The sequence below is a fragment of the Coregonus lavaretus genome (assembly GCF_964263955.1).
Source record: "Coregonus lavaretus genome assembly, contig: HAP1_SCAFFOLD_333, whole genome shotgun sequence".
Lineage (NCBI taxonomy): Eukaryota > Metazoa > Chordata > Actinopteri > Salmoniformes > Salmonidae > Coregonus > Coregonus lavaretus.
Genome location: NW_028164623.1, coordinates 169,222 through 189,775, shown reverse-complemented (window position 1 = coordinate 189,775; position 20,554 = coordinate 169,222). Strand labels below are relative to the sequence as shown.

General features: G+C 40.7%; 1 protein-coding gene across 1 annotated transcript in view; it reads left to right on the top strand.

Moving 5' to 3' along the window:
• Positions 1-11,890, top strand: part of LOC311116841 (adapter SH3BGRL-like) — a 65,757-nt gene extending 53,867 nt beyond the window's left edge. The window contains exon 4 of the mRNA XM_084191877.1: positions 11,089-11,890. Coding sequence (XP_084048003.1) covers positions 11,089-11,124 — 36 coding nt within the window. The 3' untranslated portion in view covers positions 11,125-11,890. The remainder of the gene's footprint in view (positions 1-11,088) is intronic.
• Positions 11,891-20,554: the final 8,664 nt, after the last annotated feature.

Below are 20,554 nucleotides of genomic sequence, written 5' to 3'. Positions count from 1 at the left end.
CAGTTTTAAGAAAGAATACCAAAAAAAATCACAAAAAAGACAATATAAAATAATACAAAATAAAGTAACAAATAATTAAAGAGCAGCAGTAAAATATAATAACAGGAGGGAGGCTATATACAGGGGGTACCGGTACATAGTCAATGTGCGGGGGCACCGGTTAGTCGAGGTAATTGGGGTAATATGTACATGTAGGTAGAGTTATTAAAGTGACTATGCATAGATAATAAACAGAGTAGCAGCGGCGTAAAATAGGGGTGGGTAGCCATTTGATTAGATGTTCAGGAGTCTTATGGCTTTGGGGTAGAAGCTGTTGAGAAGTCTATTGGACCTAGACTTGGCGCTCCGGTACCTCTTGCCGTACGGTAGCAGAGAGAACAGTCTATGACTAGGGTGGCTGGAGTCTTTGACAATTTTTAGGGCCTTCCTCTGACACCGCCTGGAATAGAGGTCCTGGATGGCAGGAAGCTTGGCCCCAGTGATGTACTGGGCCGTACGCACTACCCTCTGTAGTGCCTTGCGGTCGAAGGCCGAGCAGTTGCCATACCAGGCAGTGATGCAACCAGTCAGGATGCTCTCGATGGTGCAGCTGTAGAACATTTTGAGGATCTGAGGACCCATGCCAAATCTTTTCAGTCTCCTGAGGGGGAGTAGACTTTGTAGTGCCCTCTTCACGACTGTCTTGGTGTGCTTGTCATCATATAGAGAAAATAAGATGTCCACATAGGCCTATCTCAGAATATCTAATGAGTAAATATCCAGCCATACCATGTATGATATCTAATGAGTCCATATCTCTCCATACCATGTATATACCATGTATATATATCCAGAGGGAATCCAAAAATGATTTGAGAATGAAAGAAAAATATGGATTTCATATTTGTCAAATTATTGAGCGTGTGCTGAAAACTCAGAAATGCATCAGAAATCTTCCTTATTTTCAGCATATCCAAAAGCATATCAAGATCTGGATATGGACCTGAAAGCATATCAAGATCTGGATATGGACCTGAAAGCATATCAAGATCTGGATATGGACCTGAAAGCATATCAAAGATCTGGATATGGACCTGAAAGCATATCAAGATCTGGATATGGACCTGAAAGCATATCAAGATCTGGATATGGACCTGAAAGCATATCAAGATCTGGATATGGACCTGAAAGCATATCAAGATCTGGATATGGACCTGAAAGCATATCAAGATCTGGATATGGACCTGAAAGCATATCAAGATCTGGATATGGACCTGAAAGCATATCAAGATCTGGATCTGGACCTGAAAGCATATCAAGATCTGGATATGGACCTGAAAGCATATCAAGATCTGGAGATGGACCTGAAAGCATATCAAGATCTGGATATGGACCTGAAAGCATATCAAGATCTGGAGATGGACCTGAAAGCATATCAAGATCTGGAGATGGACCTGAAAGCATATCAAGATCTGGATATGGACCTGAAAGCATATCAAGATCTGGATATGGACCTGAAAGCATATCAAGATCTGGATATGGACCTGAAAGCATATCAAGATCTGGATATGGACCTGAAAGCATATCAAGATCTGGATATGGACCTGAAAGCATATCAAGATCTGGATCTGGACCTGAAAGCATATCAAGATCTGGATATGGACCTGAAAGCATATCAAGATCTGGAGATGGACCTGAAAGCATATCAAGATCTGGATATGGACCTGAAAGCATATCAAGATCTGGATATGGACCTGAAAGCATATCAAGATCTGGAGATGGACCTGAAAGCATATCAAGATCTGGATATGGACCTGAAAGCATATCAAGATCTGGATATGGACCTGAAAGCATATCAAGATCTGGATCTGGACCTGAAAGCATATCAAGATCTGGATATGGACCTGAAAGCATATCAAGATCTGGATATGGACCTGAAAGCATATCAAGACCTGGATATGGACCTGAAAGCATATCAAGATCTGGATATGGACCTGAAAGCATATCAAGATCTGGATATGGACCTGAAAGCATATCAAGATCTGGATCTGGACCTGAAAGCATATCAAGATCTGGATATGGACCTGAAAGCATATCAAGATCTGGATATGGACCTGAAAGCATATCAAGATCTGGATATGGACCTGAAAGCATATCAAGATCTGGATATGGACCTGAAAGCATATCAAGATCTGGATCTGGACCTGAAAGCATATCAAGATCTGGATATGGACCTGAAAGCATATCAAGATCTGGAGATGGACCTGAAAGCATATCAAGATCTGGATATGGACCTGAAAGCATATCAAGATCTGGAGATGGACCTGAAAGCATATCAAGATCTGGAGATGGACCTGAAAGCATATCAAGATCTGGATATGGACCTGAAAGCATATCAAGATCTGGATATGGACCTGAAAGCATATCAAGATCTGGATATGGACCTGAAAGCATATCAAGATCTGGATATGGACCTGAAAGCATATCAAGATCTGGATATGGACCTGAAAGCATATCAAGATCTGGATCTGGACCTGAAAGCATATCAAGATCTGGATATGGACCTGAAAGCATATCAAGATCTGGAGATGGACCTGAAAGCATATCAAGATCTGGATATGGACCTGAAAGCATATCAAGATCTGGATATGGACCTGAAAGCATATCAAGATCTGGAGATGGACCTGAAAGCATATCAAGATCTGGATATGGACCTGAAAGCATATCAAGATCTGGATATGGACCTGAAAGCATATCAAGATCTGGATATGGACCTGAAAGCATATCAAGATCTGGATCTGGACCTGAAAGCATATCAAGATCTGGATATGGACCTGAAAGCATATCAAGATCTGGAGATGGACCTGAAAGCATATCAAGATCTGGAGATGGACCTGAAAGCATATCAAGATCTGGATATGGACCTGAAAGCATATCAAGATCTGGATATGGACCTGAAAGCATATCAAGATCTGGATATGGACCTGAAAGCATATCAAGATCTGGATATGGACCTGAAAGCATATCAAGATCTGGATATGGACCTGAAAGCATATCAAGATCTGGATCTGGACCTGAAAGCATATCAAGATCTGGATCTGGACCTGAAAGCATATCAAGATCTGGATATGGACCTGAAAGCATATCAAGATCTGGAGATGGACCTGAAAGCATATCAAGATCTGGATATGGACCTGAAAGCATATCAAGATCTGGAGATGGACCTGAAAGCATATCAAGATCTGGATATGGACCTGAAAGCATATCAAGATCTGGATATGGACCTGAAAGCATATCAAGATCTGGATCTGGACCTGAAAGCATATCAAGATCTGGATCTGGACCTGAAAGCATATCAAGATCTGGATATGGACCTGAAAGCATATCAAGATCTGGAGATGGACCTGAAAGCATATCAAGATCTGGATATGGACCTGAAAGCATATCAAGATCTGGAGATGGACCTGAAAGCATATCAAGATCTGGAGATGGACCTGAAAGCATATCAAGATCTGGATATGGACCTGAAAGCATATCAAGATCTGGATATGGACCTGAAAGCATATCAAGATCTGGATCTGGAACTGAAAGCATATCAAGATCTGGATATGGACCTGAAAGCATATCAAGATCTGGAGATGGACCTGAAAGCATATCAAGATCTGGAGATGGACCTGAAAGCATATCAAGATCTGGATATGGACCTGAAAGCATATCAAGATCTGGAGATGGACCTGAAAGCATATCAAGATCTGGATCTGGACCTGAAAGCATATCAAGATCTGGATATGGACCTGAAAGCATATCAAGATCTGGAGATGGACCTGAAAGCATATCAAGATCTGGAGATGGACCTGAAAGCATATCAAGATCTGGATATGGACCTGAAAGCATATCAAGATCTGGATATGGACCTGAAAGCATATCAAGATCTGGATATGGACCTGAAAGCATATCAAGATCTGGATCTGGACCTGAAAGCATATCAAGATCTGGATCTGGACCTGAAAGCATATCAAGATCTGGATATGGACCTGAAAGCATATCAAGATCTGGAGATGGACCTGAAAGCATATCAAGATCTGGATATGGACCTGAAAGCATATCAAGATCTGGAGATGGACCTGAAAGCATATCAAGATCTGGAGATGGACCTGAAAGCATATCAAGATCTGGATATGGACCTGAAAGCATATCAAGATCTGGATATGGACCTGAAAGCATATCAAGATCTGGATCTGGAACTGAAAGCATATCAAGATCTGGATATGGACCTGAAAGCATATCAAGATCTGGAGATGGACCTGAAAGCATATCAAGATCTGGAGATGGACCTGAAAGCATATCAAGATCTGGATATGGACCTGAAAGCATATCAAGATCTGGAGATGGACCTGAAAGCATATCAAGATCTGGATATGGACCTGAAAGCATATCAAGATCTGGATATGGACCTGAAAGCATATCAAGATCTGGATATGGACCTGAAAGCATATCAAGATCTGGATCTGGACCTGAAAGCATATCAAGATCTGGATATGGACCTGAAAGCATATCAAGATCTGGAGATGGACCTGAAAGCATATCAAGATCTGGAGATGGACCTGAAAGCATATCAAGATCTGGATATGGACCTGAAAGCATATCAAGATCTGGAGATGGACCTGAAAGCATATCAAGATCTGGATATGGACCTGAAAGCATATCAAGATCTGGATATGGACCTGAAAGCATCAAGATGGACCTCAGCATATCCAAAAGCAGATCTGGATCCTCAGCCAAGAGAAGTTTATTTGGAATCAATATAGCTTTATATCTTGAATGTGCTGAGAAAACACAGATATGCCCTCTCTCTCCCTCTCTCTCTCCCTCTCTCTCTCTCTCTCTCTCTCTCCCTCTCTCTCCCTGTCTCTCTATCTCCCCTCCTCCTCTCTCCTCTCTCTCTCTATGTATACTGTCAGTATTTGTCAACAGGAAGAGAGAAAGTAGGATGTCACATAACTCAGGATATTGAATGTCCATATCCGGCCATACGAAATGTCCATGTGTGATATTCAGAGTAATCCAAATATCACATCAGGATATGGTGAGTATCCACAAAACTACAAATATGCATTGGACATGATCTGTATTCTGTAGAATATCAAAAACATGTAATGTAAAGATATCCCTTGATATGGACCCTTTTGGCCCAATGACACTTTCTCCCAACTCCAAGCCATCTTATCAATGTCCCAAGCCAAACTCAGTTAATCCCTACCATTGTGTCACTGAGTTGTCATAATGCTTCAGCAAATGTACATTATCCCAGGGGCGCTGGAAGACACAATGTAAGTAACCTAATTTATGTCCCCCTTACTGCCCTGAATGCCTCTGCTGATCCCACAGCTATTGTATGCAGTAAACATAATAATAATAATATGCCATTTAGCAGACACTTTTATCCAAAGCGACTTACAGTCATGTGCGCATACATTTTTTACGTATGGGTGGTCCCGGGGATCGAACCCACTACCCTGGCGTTACAAGCGCCATGCTCTACCAATTGAGCTACAGAGGACCACATGTGCCTATGAACCAGAGTTATACTGTTAGCATTGAGGCGGTGTGCCCTAGTAGGAAGTCCACTGTGTGCAGCTCACCCTGTACTAACATACAGTGGGGAAAAAAAGTATTTAGTCAGCCACCAATTGTGCAAGTTCTCCCACTTAAAAAGATGAGAGAGGCCTGTAATTTTCATCATAGGTACACGTCAACTATGACAGACAAATTGAGGAAAAAAAATCCAGAAAATCCCATTGTAGGATTTTTAATGAATTTATTTGCAAATTATGGTGGAAAATAAGTAATTGGTCACCTACAAACAAGCAAGATTTCTGGCTCTCACAGACCTGTAACTTCTTCTTTCAGAGGCTCCTCTGTCCTCCACTCGTTACCTGTATTAATGGCACCTGTTTGAACTTGTTATCAGTATAAAATACACCTGTCCACAACCTCAAACAGTCACACTCCAAACTTCACAATGGCCAAGACCAAAGAGCTGTCAAAGGACACCAAAAACAAAATTGTAGACCTGCACCAGGCTGGGAAGACTGAATCTGCAATAGGTAAGCAGCTTGGTTTGAAGAAATCAACTGTGGGAGCAATTATTAGGAAATGGAAGACATACAAGACCACTGATAATCTCCCTCGATCTGGGGCTCCACGCAAGATCTCACCCCGTGGGGTCAAAATGATCACAAGAACGGTGAGCAAAAATCCCAGAACCACACGGGGGGACCTAGTGAATGACCTGCAGAGAGCTGGGACCAAAGTAACAAAGCCAACCATCAGTAACACACTACGCCGCCAGGGACTCAAATCCTGCAGTGCGAGACGTGTCCCCCTGCTTAAGCCAGTACATGTCCAGGCCCGTCTGAAGTGCATTTCGATGATCCAGAAGAGGATTGGGAGAATGTCATATGGTCAGATGAAACCAAAATATAACTTTTTGGTAAAAACTCAACTCGTCATGTTTGGAGGACAAAGAATGCTGAGTTGCATCCAAAGAACACCATACCTACTGTGAAGCATGGGGTTGGAAACATCATGCTTTGGGGCTGTTTTTCTGCAAAGGGACCAGGACGACTGATCCGTGTAAAGGAAAGAATGAATGGGGCCATGTATCGTGAGATTTTGAGTGAAAACCTCCTTCCATCAGCAAGGGCATTGAAGATGAAACGTGGCTGGGTCTTTCAGCATGACAATGATCCCAAACACACCGCCCGGGAAACGAAGGAGTGGCTTCGTAAGAAGCATTTCAAGGTCCTGGAGTGGCCTAGCCAGTCTCCAGATCTCAACCCCATAGAAAATCTTTGGAGGGAGTTGAAAGTCTGTGTTGCCCAGCGACAGCCCCAAAACATCATTGCTCTAGAGGAGATCTGCATGGAGGAATGGGCCAAAATACCAGCAACAGTGTGTGAAAACCTTGTGAAGACTTACAGAAAACGTTTGACCTGTGTCATTGCCAACAAAGGGTATATAACAAAGTATTGAGAAACTTTTGTTATTGACCAAATACTTATTTTCCACCATCATATGCCAATAAATTCATTAAAAATCCTACAATGTGATTCTCTGGATTTTTTTTTCTCATTTTGTCTGTCATAGTTGACGTGTACCTATGATGAAAATTACAGGCCTCTCTCATCTTTTTAAGTGGGAGAACTTGCACAATTGGTGGCTGACTAAATACTTTTTTTCCCCACTGTATATATAAAAAAATACCAGGGTAGTTACAAACAGCACAGGAATGAAATCATCAATGTGTATTGATCACATCTTTACTAATGCTGCAGAAATTTGCTTTAAAGCAGTATCCAGATCCATTGGATGTAGTGATCACAATATAGTAGCCATATCTAGGAAAACCAAAGTTCCAAAGGCTGGGCCTAATATTGTGTAGAAGAGGTCATACAATATGTTTTGTAGTGATTATTATGTTGATGATGTAAATAATATTTGCTGGTCTGTGGTGTGTAATGACGAGCAACCATTTATGAAATTGCTTAAACCAGTTACTAATAATTAAGAAAATGACTGTAAAAACTGTTACATCCACTTGGATTGATGAGGAATTTAAACATTGTATGGTTGAGAGGGATGAGGCAAAAGGTATGGCAAATAAGTCTGGCAACAAGACCGATTGGCAAATGTACTGTAAATTGAGAAATCATGTGACTAAACTGAATAAAAAGAAGAAGAAACTACACTATGAAACAAAGATAAATGACAAAGAATAATAGTAAAAAGCTTTGGAGCACGTTAAATGAAAATTTGGGCAAAAAGGCAAACTCAGCTCCATCATTCATTGAATCAGATGGCTCATTCATCACAAACCCACCGATATTGCCAACTACTTTAATAATTTTTTAATTGGCAAGATTAGCAAACTTATGCATGACATGCCAGCAACAAATGCTGACACTACACATCCAAGTATATTGGACCAAATTATGAAAGACAAGCATTGTAATTTTGAATTCTGTAAAGTGAGTGTGGAAGATGTGAAAAATTATTGTTGTCTATCAACAATGACAAGCCACCAGGGTCTGACAACTTGGATGGAAAATTACTGAGGATAATAGCGGACGATATTGTCACATGGGACGCAAAAGTCAAAAATTGTAAAGCCCCCTTTACTGGCTCAAATAGTCAACCAATCAGCCTGTTACCAACCCTTAGTAAACTTTTGGAAGAAATGGTGTTTGACCAGATACAATGTTATTTTACAGTAAACATATTGACACCAGACTTTCAGCATGCTTATAGACAAATGACTGATGATTGGTTGAGAGAAATTGATGATAAAAAGATTGTGGGGGCTGTTTTGTCAGCTTTTGACATTATCGATCATAGTCTGTTGCTGGACGTATGTGTTATGGCTTTACACCCCCTGATATAATGTGGATAAAGAGTTACCTGTCTAACAGAACACAGAGGGTGTTCTTTAATGGAAGCCTCTCCAACAAAATCCAGGTAGAATCAGGAATTCCCCAGGGCAGCTGTCTAGGCCCCTTACTTTTTTTCAATCTTGACTAATGATTATGAATTATGTATGCGGATGACTCAACACTATACACGTCAGCTACTACAGTGACTGAAATGACTGCAACACTTAACTAAGAGCTGCAGTTAGTTTCAGAATGGGTGGCAAGGAATAAGTTAGTCCTACATATTTCAAAAACTAAAAGCATTGTATTTGGGACAAATCATTCACTAAACCCTAAACCTCAACTAAATCTTGTAATAAATAATGTGGAAATTGAGCAAGTTTAGGTGACTAAACTGCTTGGAGTAACCCTGGATTGTAAACTGTCATGGTCAAAACATATTGATACAACAGTAGCTAAGATGGGGAGAAGTCTGTCTATAATAAAGCGCTGCTCTGCCTTCTTAACAGCACTATCAACAAGGCAGGTCCTACAGGCCCTAGTTTTGTCACACCTGGACTACTGTTCAGTCGTGTGGTCAGGTGCCACAATGAGGGATTTGGAAAATTGCAATTGGCTCAGAACAGGGCAGCACGGCTGGCCCTTGGATGTACACAGAGAGCTAACATTAATAATTTGCATGTCAATCTCTCCTGGCTCAAAGTGGAGGAGAGATTGACTTCATCACTACTTGTATTTGTGAGAGGTATTAACATGTTGAATGCACCGAGCTGTCTGTTTGAATTACTGGCACACAGCTCGGACATCCATGCATAACCCATAAGACATGCCACCAGAGGTCTCTTCACAGTCCCCAAGTCCAGAACAGACTATGGGAGGTGCACAGTACTACATAGAGCCATGACTACATGGAACTCTATTCCACATCAGGTAACTGATGCAAGCAGTAGAATCAGATTTAAAAAACAGATACAAATACACCTTATGGAACAGCGGGGACTGTGAAGCAACACAAACATAGGCACAGATACGTGATAACATACGCACTATACACACACGTACACATGGATTTTGTGTTGTAGATATGTGGTAGTAGATTAGTGGCATGAGGGAACACACTTAATGTGTTGTGAAATCTGTTGTGAATGTATTGTGATGTTTTAAAAAATGTATAACTGCCTTAATTTTGTTGGACCCCAGGTAGAGGGCCTTGGCAGCACCTCACACTTAACCCTAACCACACACCCCTCCCGAGTGGCGCAGTGGTCTAAGGCACTGCATCGCAGTGCTAACTGTGCCACTAGAGATCCTGGTTTGAATCCAGGCTCTGTCGTAGCCGGCCACGACCGGGAGACATGGGGCGGCGCACAATTGGCCCAGCGTCGTCCAAGGTAGGGGAGGGTTTGGCCGGCAGAGATGGCGTTTGCAAAGCCAGGGTTGTGGGTTCGATTCCCATGGGGGGCCGGTATGAAAAAAATTATGTATGCACTCACTAACTGTAAGTCGCTCTGGATAAGAGCGTCTGCTAAATGACTAAAAATGTAAAAATGTAATGAATTAACACCAGTCACATTCTGTCTTCTATCAGTTACACATCTGTATATTATCAAACCCAACTCCAATCCTGTATACGCCTACCCCAGTGCTCCTCTGTCTGTCTATATGTCTCTGCACCCTGGCTCCCCCTCTCTGCCACTCAGGGAACTGCAGGGAGGTGTGTGTCACCATGGAGATACAGGGGGTTTCCTGGGTCAAACTGAAGCTGTTAAAACCAACAGACTTTACTACTAAAATTCACCACACCTCTTTCTCCTTCCTCTTTATTGGCATGAGAAACGTGTGTTAACATTGCCAAAGCAAGTGAAGTAGATAATAAACAAAAGTGAAATAAACAATACATATTAACAGTAAACATTACACTCAGAAGTTCCAAAAGAATAAAGACATTTCAAATGTAATATTATGTCTATATACAGTGTTGTAACGATAGTTAAGGTACAAAAGAGATGATAAATAAACATAAATATGGGTTGTATTTAATAATAATAATATGCCATTTAGCAGACGCTTTTATCCAAAGCGACTTACAGTCATGTGTGCATACATTTTTAAGTATGGGTGGTCCCGGGGATCGAACCCACTACCCTGGCTTTACAAACGCCAAGTTCTACCAATTGAGCTACAGAGGACCACAATGGTGTTTGTTCTTCACTGGTTGCCCTTTTCTTGTTGCAACAGGTCACAAATATTGCTGCTGTGATTACACACTGTGGTATTTCACCCAATAGATATGGGAGTTTATCAAAATTGGATTTGTTTTCGAATTCTTTGTGGTTCTGTGTAATCTGAGGGAAATATGTGTCTCTAATATGGTCATACATTTGGCAGGAGGTTAGGAAGTGCAGCTCAGTTTCTACCCCATTGTGTGGGCAGTGTGCACATAGCCTGTCTTCTCTTGAAAGCCAGGTCTGCCTACGGTGACCTTTCTCAATAGCAAGGCTATGTTCACTGAGTCTGTACATAGTCAAAGATTTCCTTACGTTTGGGTCAGTCACAGTGGTCAGGTATTCTGCCACTGTGTACTCTGTTTAGGGCCAAATAGCGTTCTAGTTTTATCTGTTTTTTTTGTTAATTCTTTCCAATGTGTCTCTCTCTCTCTCCATATTTCTCTCTGTAGGAGGCTGATGCTCTAGCCAAGAGAGAGCAGCAATAGTTCCTGACTCCAACCCCAGTCCAGACCATGACCAAGTCAGATCCTGCTGGGCAGACCAGACCATATCATTCTCACTTTGTTAGAGGTCAGGGGTTTCTTTCCAGATGTTTAGTTTAGTTTAGTTGTTGTTGTGTCTCATGCTTCAGCTGTGCCTTATCAGCTGGGTATGAGGAGGTACTGAAGCAGAGCATGCTGGGTACCCATGAGCCTCTCCGCTGGCCTTAAAGCCTGTTGTCTGAATGTCTCCACACCTGATGTCATGATGTTCCAGTCAGTCTGAATGCGTGTAATATCAGAGTAGCACCTCTCTCTAATGTTAAACACAACAATGTCTCCTCTCTCCAAATCTTCTTCCTCTCCCTCCCCACTTCTCAGCATTCTGACCTTCTCTTTATACACGGCCCCTTCTAGATGCTAGTTGTTTTATGCCTGAGGCCCTGTGACTTAATGTTTTGATCTGCTTGTTTTGATAGAGATTAAATGTGATAAAGATAACATGAAGTAATACAAATATAACATGCCAAAATATACTTCTGTAACGGAAGCAGATAGGTGACCTGTAATGTGTTATTGTAAACATTCTATTTCACATCACGTCTGTATACAGCTAACTACTAACAGATTCACACATTTACTGGTCAGAATGTTTGTTCAGCTTGGTGCCATATTATTAATATGGTCCATATGATCAGAAATCTCTCCTCTGCCTCACCATAATGGTCTTATTTTTATGTACAATAAAGATCTGAGAGTTGTTTTACTGGTTATAACAGCGTTGTGCGTTGTTGTTATCACTCACATTGACTGTCTAGAAACTGTATAGGCTAGTGGCAAGGCCTCCACATTTTTTAGATACCCCTACCCAAGGTAAAACAAAACACAATCATGTTTTTTCACATCTCTAATGTCTCCCATTTATGAAATGGATGGTTGTGCAAATGTGGTTAAGTTGATAGATATCGTGACACACACCCTAAACTGAAAAGGTGCAGCATAGTGCCTGGCTGGAGGGGTGCAGCATAGTGCCTGGATGGAGGGGTGCAGCATAGTGCCTGGCTGGAGGGGGTGCAGCATAGTGCCTGGCTGGAGGGGGTGCAGCATAGTGCCTGGCTGGAGGGGGTGCAGCATAGTGCCTGGCTGGAGGGGGTGCAGCATAGTGCCTGGCTGGAGGGGGTGCAGCATAGTGCCTGGCTGGAGGGGGGTGCAGCATAGTGCCTGGCTGGAGGGGGTGCAGCATAGTGCCTGGCTGGAGGGGGTGCAGCATAGTGCCTGGCTGGAGGGGGTGCAGCATAGTGCCTGGCTGGAGGGGGTGCAGCATAGTGCCTGGCTGGAGGGGGTGCAGCATAGTGCCTGGCTGGAGGGGGTGCAGCATAGTGCCTGGCTGGAGGGGGTGCAGCATAGTGCCCAGCATAAACCAGCACAGACCAGCACAGACCAGCATAGACCAGCACTGACCAGCATAAACCAGCATAGACCAGCACTGACCAGCACAGACCAGCATAGACCAGCACTGACCAGCATAAACCAGCATAGACCAGCACTGACCAGCACAGACCAGCATAGACCAGCACTGACCAGCACAGACCAGCATAGACCAGCACTGACCAGCACAGACCAGCATAGACCAGCACTGACCAGCATAAACCAGCATAGACCAGCACTGACCAGCATAAACCAGCATAGACCAGCACTGACCAGCATAGACCAGCACTGACCAGCATAAACCAGCACCGACCAGCACAGACCAGCACTGACCAGCATAGACCAGCACTGACCAGCATAAACCAGCACTGACCAGCATAAACCAGCACCGACCAGCACAGACCAGCATACACCAGCACTGACCAGCACAGACCAGCACTGACCAGCACAGACCAGCATAGACCAGCACTGACCAGCACAGACCAGCATAGACCAGCACAGACCAGCATAGACCAGCACTGAGCAGCATAAACCAGCACTGAGCAGCATAAACCAGCACTGAGCAGCACAGACCAACACAGACCAACTTGAAATGTATGCTGCTACATACTGTTTTGCTTCAGCAGGGATACCATTTCATGGACGTCAAATCAGGTGGAAATTTTTTTTGTTGATTTTTTTTGTCATTTAGCAGACGCTCTTATCCAGAGCGACTTACAGTTAGTGAGTGCATACATTCTTTTTTTTTATTTTCATACTGGCCCCCCGTGGGAATCGAACCCACAACCCTGGCGTCACAAACGCCATGCTCTACCAACTGAGCTACATCCCTGCCAGCCATTCCCTCCCCTACCCTGGACGACGCTGGGCCAATTGTGCGCCACCCCATGGGTCTCCCGGTCGCGGCCGGCTACGACAGAGCCTGGATTCGAACCAGGATCTCTAGTGGCACAGCTAGCACTGCGATGCAGTGCCTTAGACCACTGCGCCTCTCGGGAGTACATCACTATTGAGATACATCACTATTGAGATACAGTACCTGTCAAAAGTTTGCACACACCTACTCATTCAAGGGTTTTTCTTTATTTTTACTGTTTTCTACATTGTAGAATAATAGTGAAGACTTCAAAACTATGAAATAACACATATGGAATCATGTTGTAACTAAAAAAGTGTTAAACAAATCAAAACATATTTTATATTTGAGATTCTTCAAAGTAGCCACCCTTTGCCTTAATGACAGCTTTGCACACTCTTGGCATTCTCTCAACCAGCTTCACCTGGAATGCTTTTCCAACAGTCTTGAAGAAGTTCCCACATATGCTGAGCACATGTTGGCTGCTTTTCCTTCATTCTTCACAAATTTGGACTCATCAGACTGAAGGACAGATTTACACCGGTCTAATGTCCATTGCTCGTGTTTCGTGGCCCAAGCAGGTCTCTTCTTCTTATTGGTGTCCTTTAGTAGTGGTTTCTTTGCAGCACATCGACCATGAAGGCTTGATTCACGCAGTCTCCTCTGAACAGTTGATGTTGAGATATGTCTGTTACTTGAACTCTGTGAAGCATTTATTTGGGCTGCAATTTCTGAGACTGGAAACTCTAATGAACTTAATCTCTGTAGCAGAGGTAACTCTGGGTCTTCCTTTCCTGTGGCGGTCCTCAAGAGAGCCAGTTCTTTCATAGCGCTTGATGGTTTTTGTGACTGCACTTGAAGAAACCTTCAAAGTTCTTGAAATTTTCCAGATTGACTGAACTTCATGTCTTAAAGTAATGATGGACTGTCGTTTCTCTATGCTTATTTGAGCTGTTCTTGCCATAATATAGACTTGGTATTTTAACAAATAGGGCTATCTTCTGTATACCACCACTACCTTGTCACAACACAAATGATTGGCTCAAATGCGTTAAGGAGGAAAGAAATTCCACGAATGTACTTTTAAGAAGGCACACCTGTAAATTGAAATGCATTCCAGGTGACTACCTCATGAAGCTGGTTGAGAGAATGCCAAGAGTGTGCAAAGCTGTCATCAAGGCAAAGGGTGGCTACTTTGAAGAATCTCAAATATAAAATATATTTTGATTTGTTTGACACTTTTTTGGTTACTACATGATTCCATATGTGTTATTTCATAGTTTTGATCTTTTCACTATTATTCTACAATGTAAAAATAAAGAAAAATCCTTGAATGATTAGGTGTCCAAACTTTTGACTGGTACCATACATCACTCATGAGATACATCACTCTTGATACATCACTATTGAGATACATCACTCATGAGATACATCACTCATGAAATAACATCATTATTGAGATACGTCACTATTGAGATTAATCACGGCTGAGATACTTCACTCATGAGATACATCACTCATGAGATACATCACTACTGAGATACATCACTACTGAGATACATCACTCATAAGACACATCACTCATGAGATACATCACTCATGAGATACATCACTCATGAAAAAACAATTATTGAGATACATCACTCATAAGACACATCACTCATGAGATACATCACTCATGAGATACATCAATCATGAGATACGTCACTCATGTGATACATCACTCGTGAGATACATCACTCATGAGATACATCACTCATGAGATACATCACTACTGAGATACATCACTCTTGATACATCACTATTGAGATACATCACTCATGAGATACATCACTCATGAAATAACATCATTATTGAGATACGTCACTATTGAGATTAATCACGGCTGAGATACTTCACTCATGAGATACATTACTCATGAGATACAGTGGGGGGGAAAAGTATTTAGTCAGCCATCAATTGTGCAAGTTCTCCCACTTAAAAAGATGAGAGAGGCCTGTAATTTTCATCATAGGTACACGTCAACTATGACAGACAAATTGAGAAAAAAAAATCCAGAAAATCACATTGTAGGATCTTTTATGAATTTATTTGCAAATTATGGTGGAAAATAAGTATTTGATCACCTACAAACAAGCAAGATTTCTGGCTCTCACAGACCTGTAACTTCTTCTTTAAGAGGCTCCTCTGTCCTCCACTCGTTACCTGTATTAATGGCACCTGTTTGAACTTGTTATCAGTATAAAAGACACCTGTCCACAACCTCAAACAGTCACACTCCAAACTCCACTATGGCCAAGACCAAAGAGCTGACAAAGGACACCAGAAACAAAATTGTAGCCCTGCACCAGGCTGGGAAGACTGAATCTGCAATAGGTAAGCAGCTTGGTTTGAAGAAATCAACTGTGGGAGCAATTATTAGGAAATGGAAGACATACAAGACCACTGAAAATCTCCCTCGATCTGGGGCTCCACGCAAGATCTCACCCCGTGGGGTCAAAATGATCACAAGAACGGTGAGCAAAAATCCCAGAACCACACGGGGGGACCTAATGAATGACCTGCAGAGAGCTGGGACCAAAGTAACAAAGCCTACCATCAGTAACACACTACGCCGCCAGGGACTCAAATCCTGCAGTGCCAGACGTGTCCCCCTGCTTAAGCCAGTACATGTCCAGGCCCGTCTGAAGTTTGCTAGAGTGCATTTGGATGATCCAGAAGAGGATTGGGAGAATGTCATATGGTCAGATGAAACCAAAATATAACTTTTTGGTAAAAACTCAACTCGTCATGTTTGGAGAACAAAGAATGCTGAGTTGCATCCAAAGAACACCATACCTACTGTGAAGCATGGGGGTGGAAACATCATGCTTTTGGGCTGTTTTTCTGCAAAGGGACCAGTACGACTGATCCGTGTAAAGGAAAGAATGAATGGGGCCATGTATCATGAGATTTTGAGTGAAAACCTCCTTCCTTCAGCAAGGGCATTGAAGATGAAACGTGGCTGGGTCTTTCAGCATGACAATGATCCCAAACACACCGCCCGGGCAACGAAGGAGTGGCTTCGTAAAAAGCATTTCAAGGTCCTGGAGTGGCCTAGCCAGTCTCCAGATCTCAACCCCATAGAAAATCTTTGGAGGGAGTTGAAAGTCCGTGTTGCCCAGCGACAGCCCCAAAACATCACTGCTCTAGAGGAGATCTGCATGGAGGAAAGGGCCAAAATACCAGCAACAGTGTGTGAAAACCTTGTGAAGACTTACAGAAAATGTTTGACCTGTGTCATTGCCAACAAAGGGTATATAACAAAGTATTGAGAAACTTTTGTTATTGACCAAATACTTATTTTCCACCATAATTTGCAAATAAATTCATTAAAAATCCTACAATGTGATTTTCTGGATTTTTTTTCCTCATTTTGTTTGTCATAGTTGACGTGTATCTATGATGAAAATTACAGGCCTCTCTCATCTTTTTAAGTGGGAGAACATGCACAATTGGTGGCTGACTAAATGCTTTTTTTCCCCACTGTACATCACTACTGAGATACATCAATATTTAAATACATCACTATTGAGATACATCACTACTGAGATACATCACTCATAAGACACATCACTCATGAGATACATCACTCATAAGACACATCACTCATGAGATACGTCACTCATGAGATACATCACTCATGAAAAAACATTATTATTGAGATACATCACTCATAAGACATCACTCATGAGATACATCACTCATGAGATACGTCACTCATGAGATACATCACTGGTGAGATACATCACTCGTGAGATACATCACTCATGAGATACATCACTACTGAGATACATCACTACTGAGATACATCACTATTGAGATACATCAGTCATGAGATGCATCACTATTGAGATACATCACTACTATGATACATCACTATTGAGATACATCACTCATGAGCTACATATCTCATGAGATACATCACTTTTGAGATACATCAATCATAAGATACATCACTCATAAGATACATGACTCATAAGATACATCAATATTCAGATACATCACTCATGAGATACATCACTATTGAGATACATCTCTCATGAGATACATCAATGTTGAGATACATCATCAATGAGATACATGACTCATAAGATACATCATTACTAAGATACATCACTTTAGAGATACATCACAATTGAGACTCATCACTATTGAACTCATGAGATACATCACAATTGAGATACATCACTATTGAGATATAACATTACTGAGATAAATCACTACTGAGATATATCACTATTGAGATACATCACTCATGAGCTACATATCTCATGAGATACATCACTTTTGAGATACATCAATCATAAGATACATCACTCATAAGATACATCAATATTGAGATACATCTCTCATGAGATACAACAATGTTGAGATACATCACCCATTAGACATATCATTACTGAGATACATCACTATTTAGATACATCACTCATGAGATACATCATTATTGAGATACATCACTCATTAGCTACATCCCTATTGAGATACATCACTCATGAGATACATCACTATTGAGATACATCACTATTGAGATACATCACTATTGAGATACATCACTACTGAGATTCATCACTACTGAGATACATCACTACTGAGATACATCACTCATGAGATACATCATTACTGAGATACATCACTATTGAGATACATCAATCATAAGATACATCACTCATAAGATACATGACTCATAAGATACATCAATATTGAAATACATCACTATTGAGATACATGACTCATAAGATACATCAATACTGAAATGCATCACTATTTAGATACATCACTATTGAGATACATCACTCTTAGCTACATCACTATTGAGATACATCTCTCATGAGATACATCACTCAATAGATGAATCACTATTGAGATACATAATTCATGAGTAACATCACTATAGAGATGCATCACTATTGAGATACATCACTACTGAGATACATCACTATTGAGATACATCACTACTGAGATGCATCACTATTGAGATACATCACTATTGAGATACATCACTACTGAGATACATCACTATTGAGATGCATCACTATTGAGATGCATCACTATTGAGATACATCACTATTGAGATACATCACTACTGAGATACATCACTATTGAGATACATCACTCATGAGATACATCACTACTGAGATACATCACTACTGAGATACATCACTACTGAGATACATCACTATTGAGATACATCACTACTGAGATACATCACTATTGAGATACATCACTATTGAGATAAATATCTCATGAGATACATCACTCATGAGATATACCACTTTTGAGATACATCACTATTCAGACACATCACTACTGAGATACATCAATCATAAGATACATCACTCATAAGATACATGACTCATAAGAAACATCAATATTGAGATACATCACTCATGAGATACATCACTATTGAGATACATCATTACTGAGATACATCACTACTGAGATACATCACTATTGAGATACATCACTACTGAGATACATCACTATTGAGATACATCACTATTGAGATAAATATCTCATGAGATACATCACTCATGAGATATACCACTTTTGAGATACATCACTATTCAGACACATCACTACTGAGATACATCAATCATAAGATACATCACTCATAAGATACATGACTCATAAGATACATCAATATTGAGATACATCACTCATGAGATACATCAATATTGAGATACATCATTACTGAGATACATCACTACTGAGATACATCACTCATGAGATACATCAATATTGAGATACATCACTCATGAGATACAACAATGTTGAGATACATCACCCATGAGACATATCATTACTGAGATACATCACTATTTAGATACATCATTATTGAGATACATAACTCTTAGCTATATCACTATTGAGATACATCACTATTGAGATACATCATTACTGAGATACATCGCTCATAAGATACATCAATATTGAGATACATCACTCATGAGATACATCACTATTGAGATACATAACTCTTAGCTATATCACTATTGAGATACATCACTATTGAGATACATCACTTATGAGTTACATCACTACTGAGATACATCACTTAATAGATTAATCACTATTGAGATACATCATTACTGAGATACATCACTACTGAGATATATCACTATTGCGATACATCACTCATGAGCTACATATCTCATGAGATACATCACTACTGAGATACATCACTCATGAGATACATCACTATTGAGAAACAATTCACTCATGAGATACATAACTACTGAGATACATCTCTCATGAGATACATCACTATTGAGATACATCAGTATTGAGACAAATCATTATTGAGATACACCACTATTGAGACACATCACTACTGAGATACATCAATCATAAGATACATCACTCATAAGATACATGACTCATAAGATACATCAATATTGAGATACATCACTCATGAGATACATCACTATTGAGATACATCATTACTGAGATACATCACTACTGAGATACATCACTACTGAGATATATTACTATTGAGATACATCACTCATGAGATACATAACTACTGAGATACATCTCTCATGAGATACATCACTATTGAGATACATCAGTATTGAGACAATTCATTATTGAGATACACCACTATTGAGACACATCACTACTGAGATACATCAATCATAAGATACATCACTCATAAGATACATGACTCATAAGATACATCAATATTGAGATACATCACTCATGAGATACATCACTATTGAGATACATCATTACTGAGATACATCACTACTGAGATACATCACTACTGAGATATATTACTATTGAGATACATCACTCATGAGCTACATATCTCTAGAGATACATCAATATTGAGATACATCACTCATTAGACATATCATTACTGAGATACATCACTATTTAGATACATCACTCATGAGATACATCACTCATGAGATACATCATTATTGAGATACATCACTCATTAGCTACATCCCTATTGAGATACATCACTCATGAGATACATCACTCATGAGATACATTACTCATGAGATACATCACAATTGAGATACATCACTATTGAGACACATCACTATTGAGATACATCACTATTGAGATATATCACTACTGAGATACATCACTACTGAGATA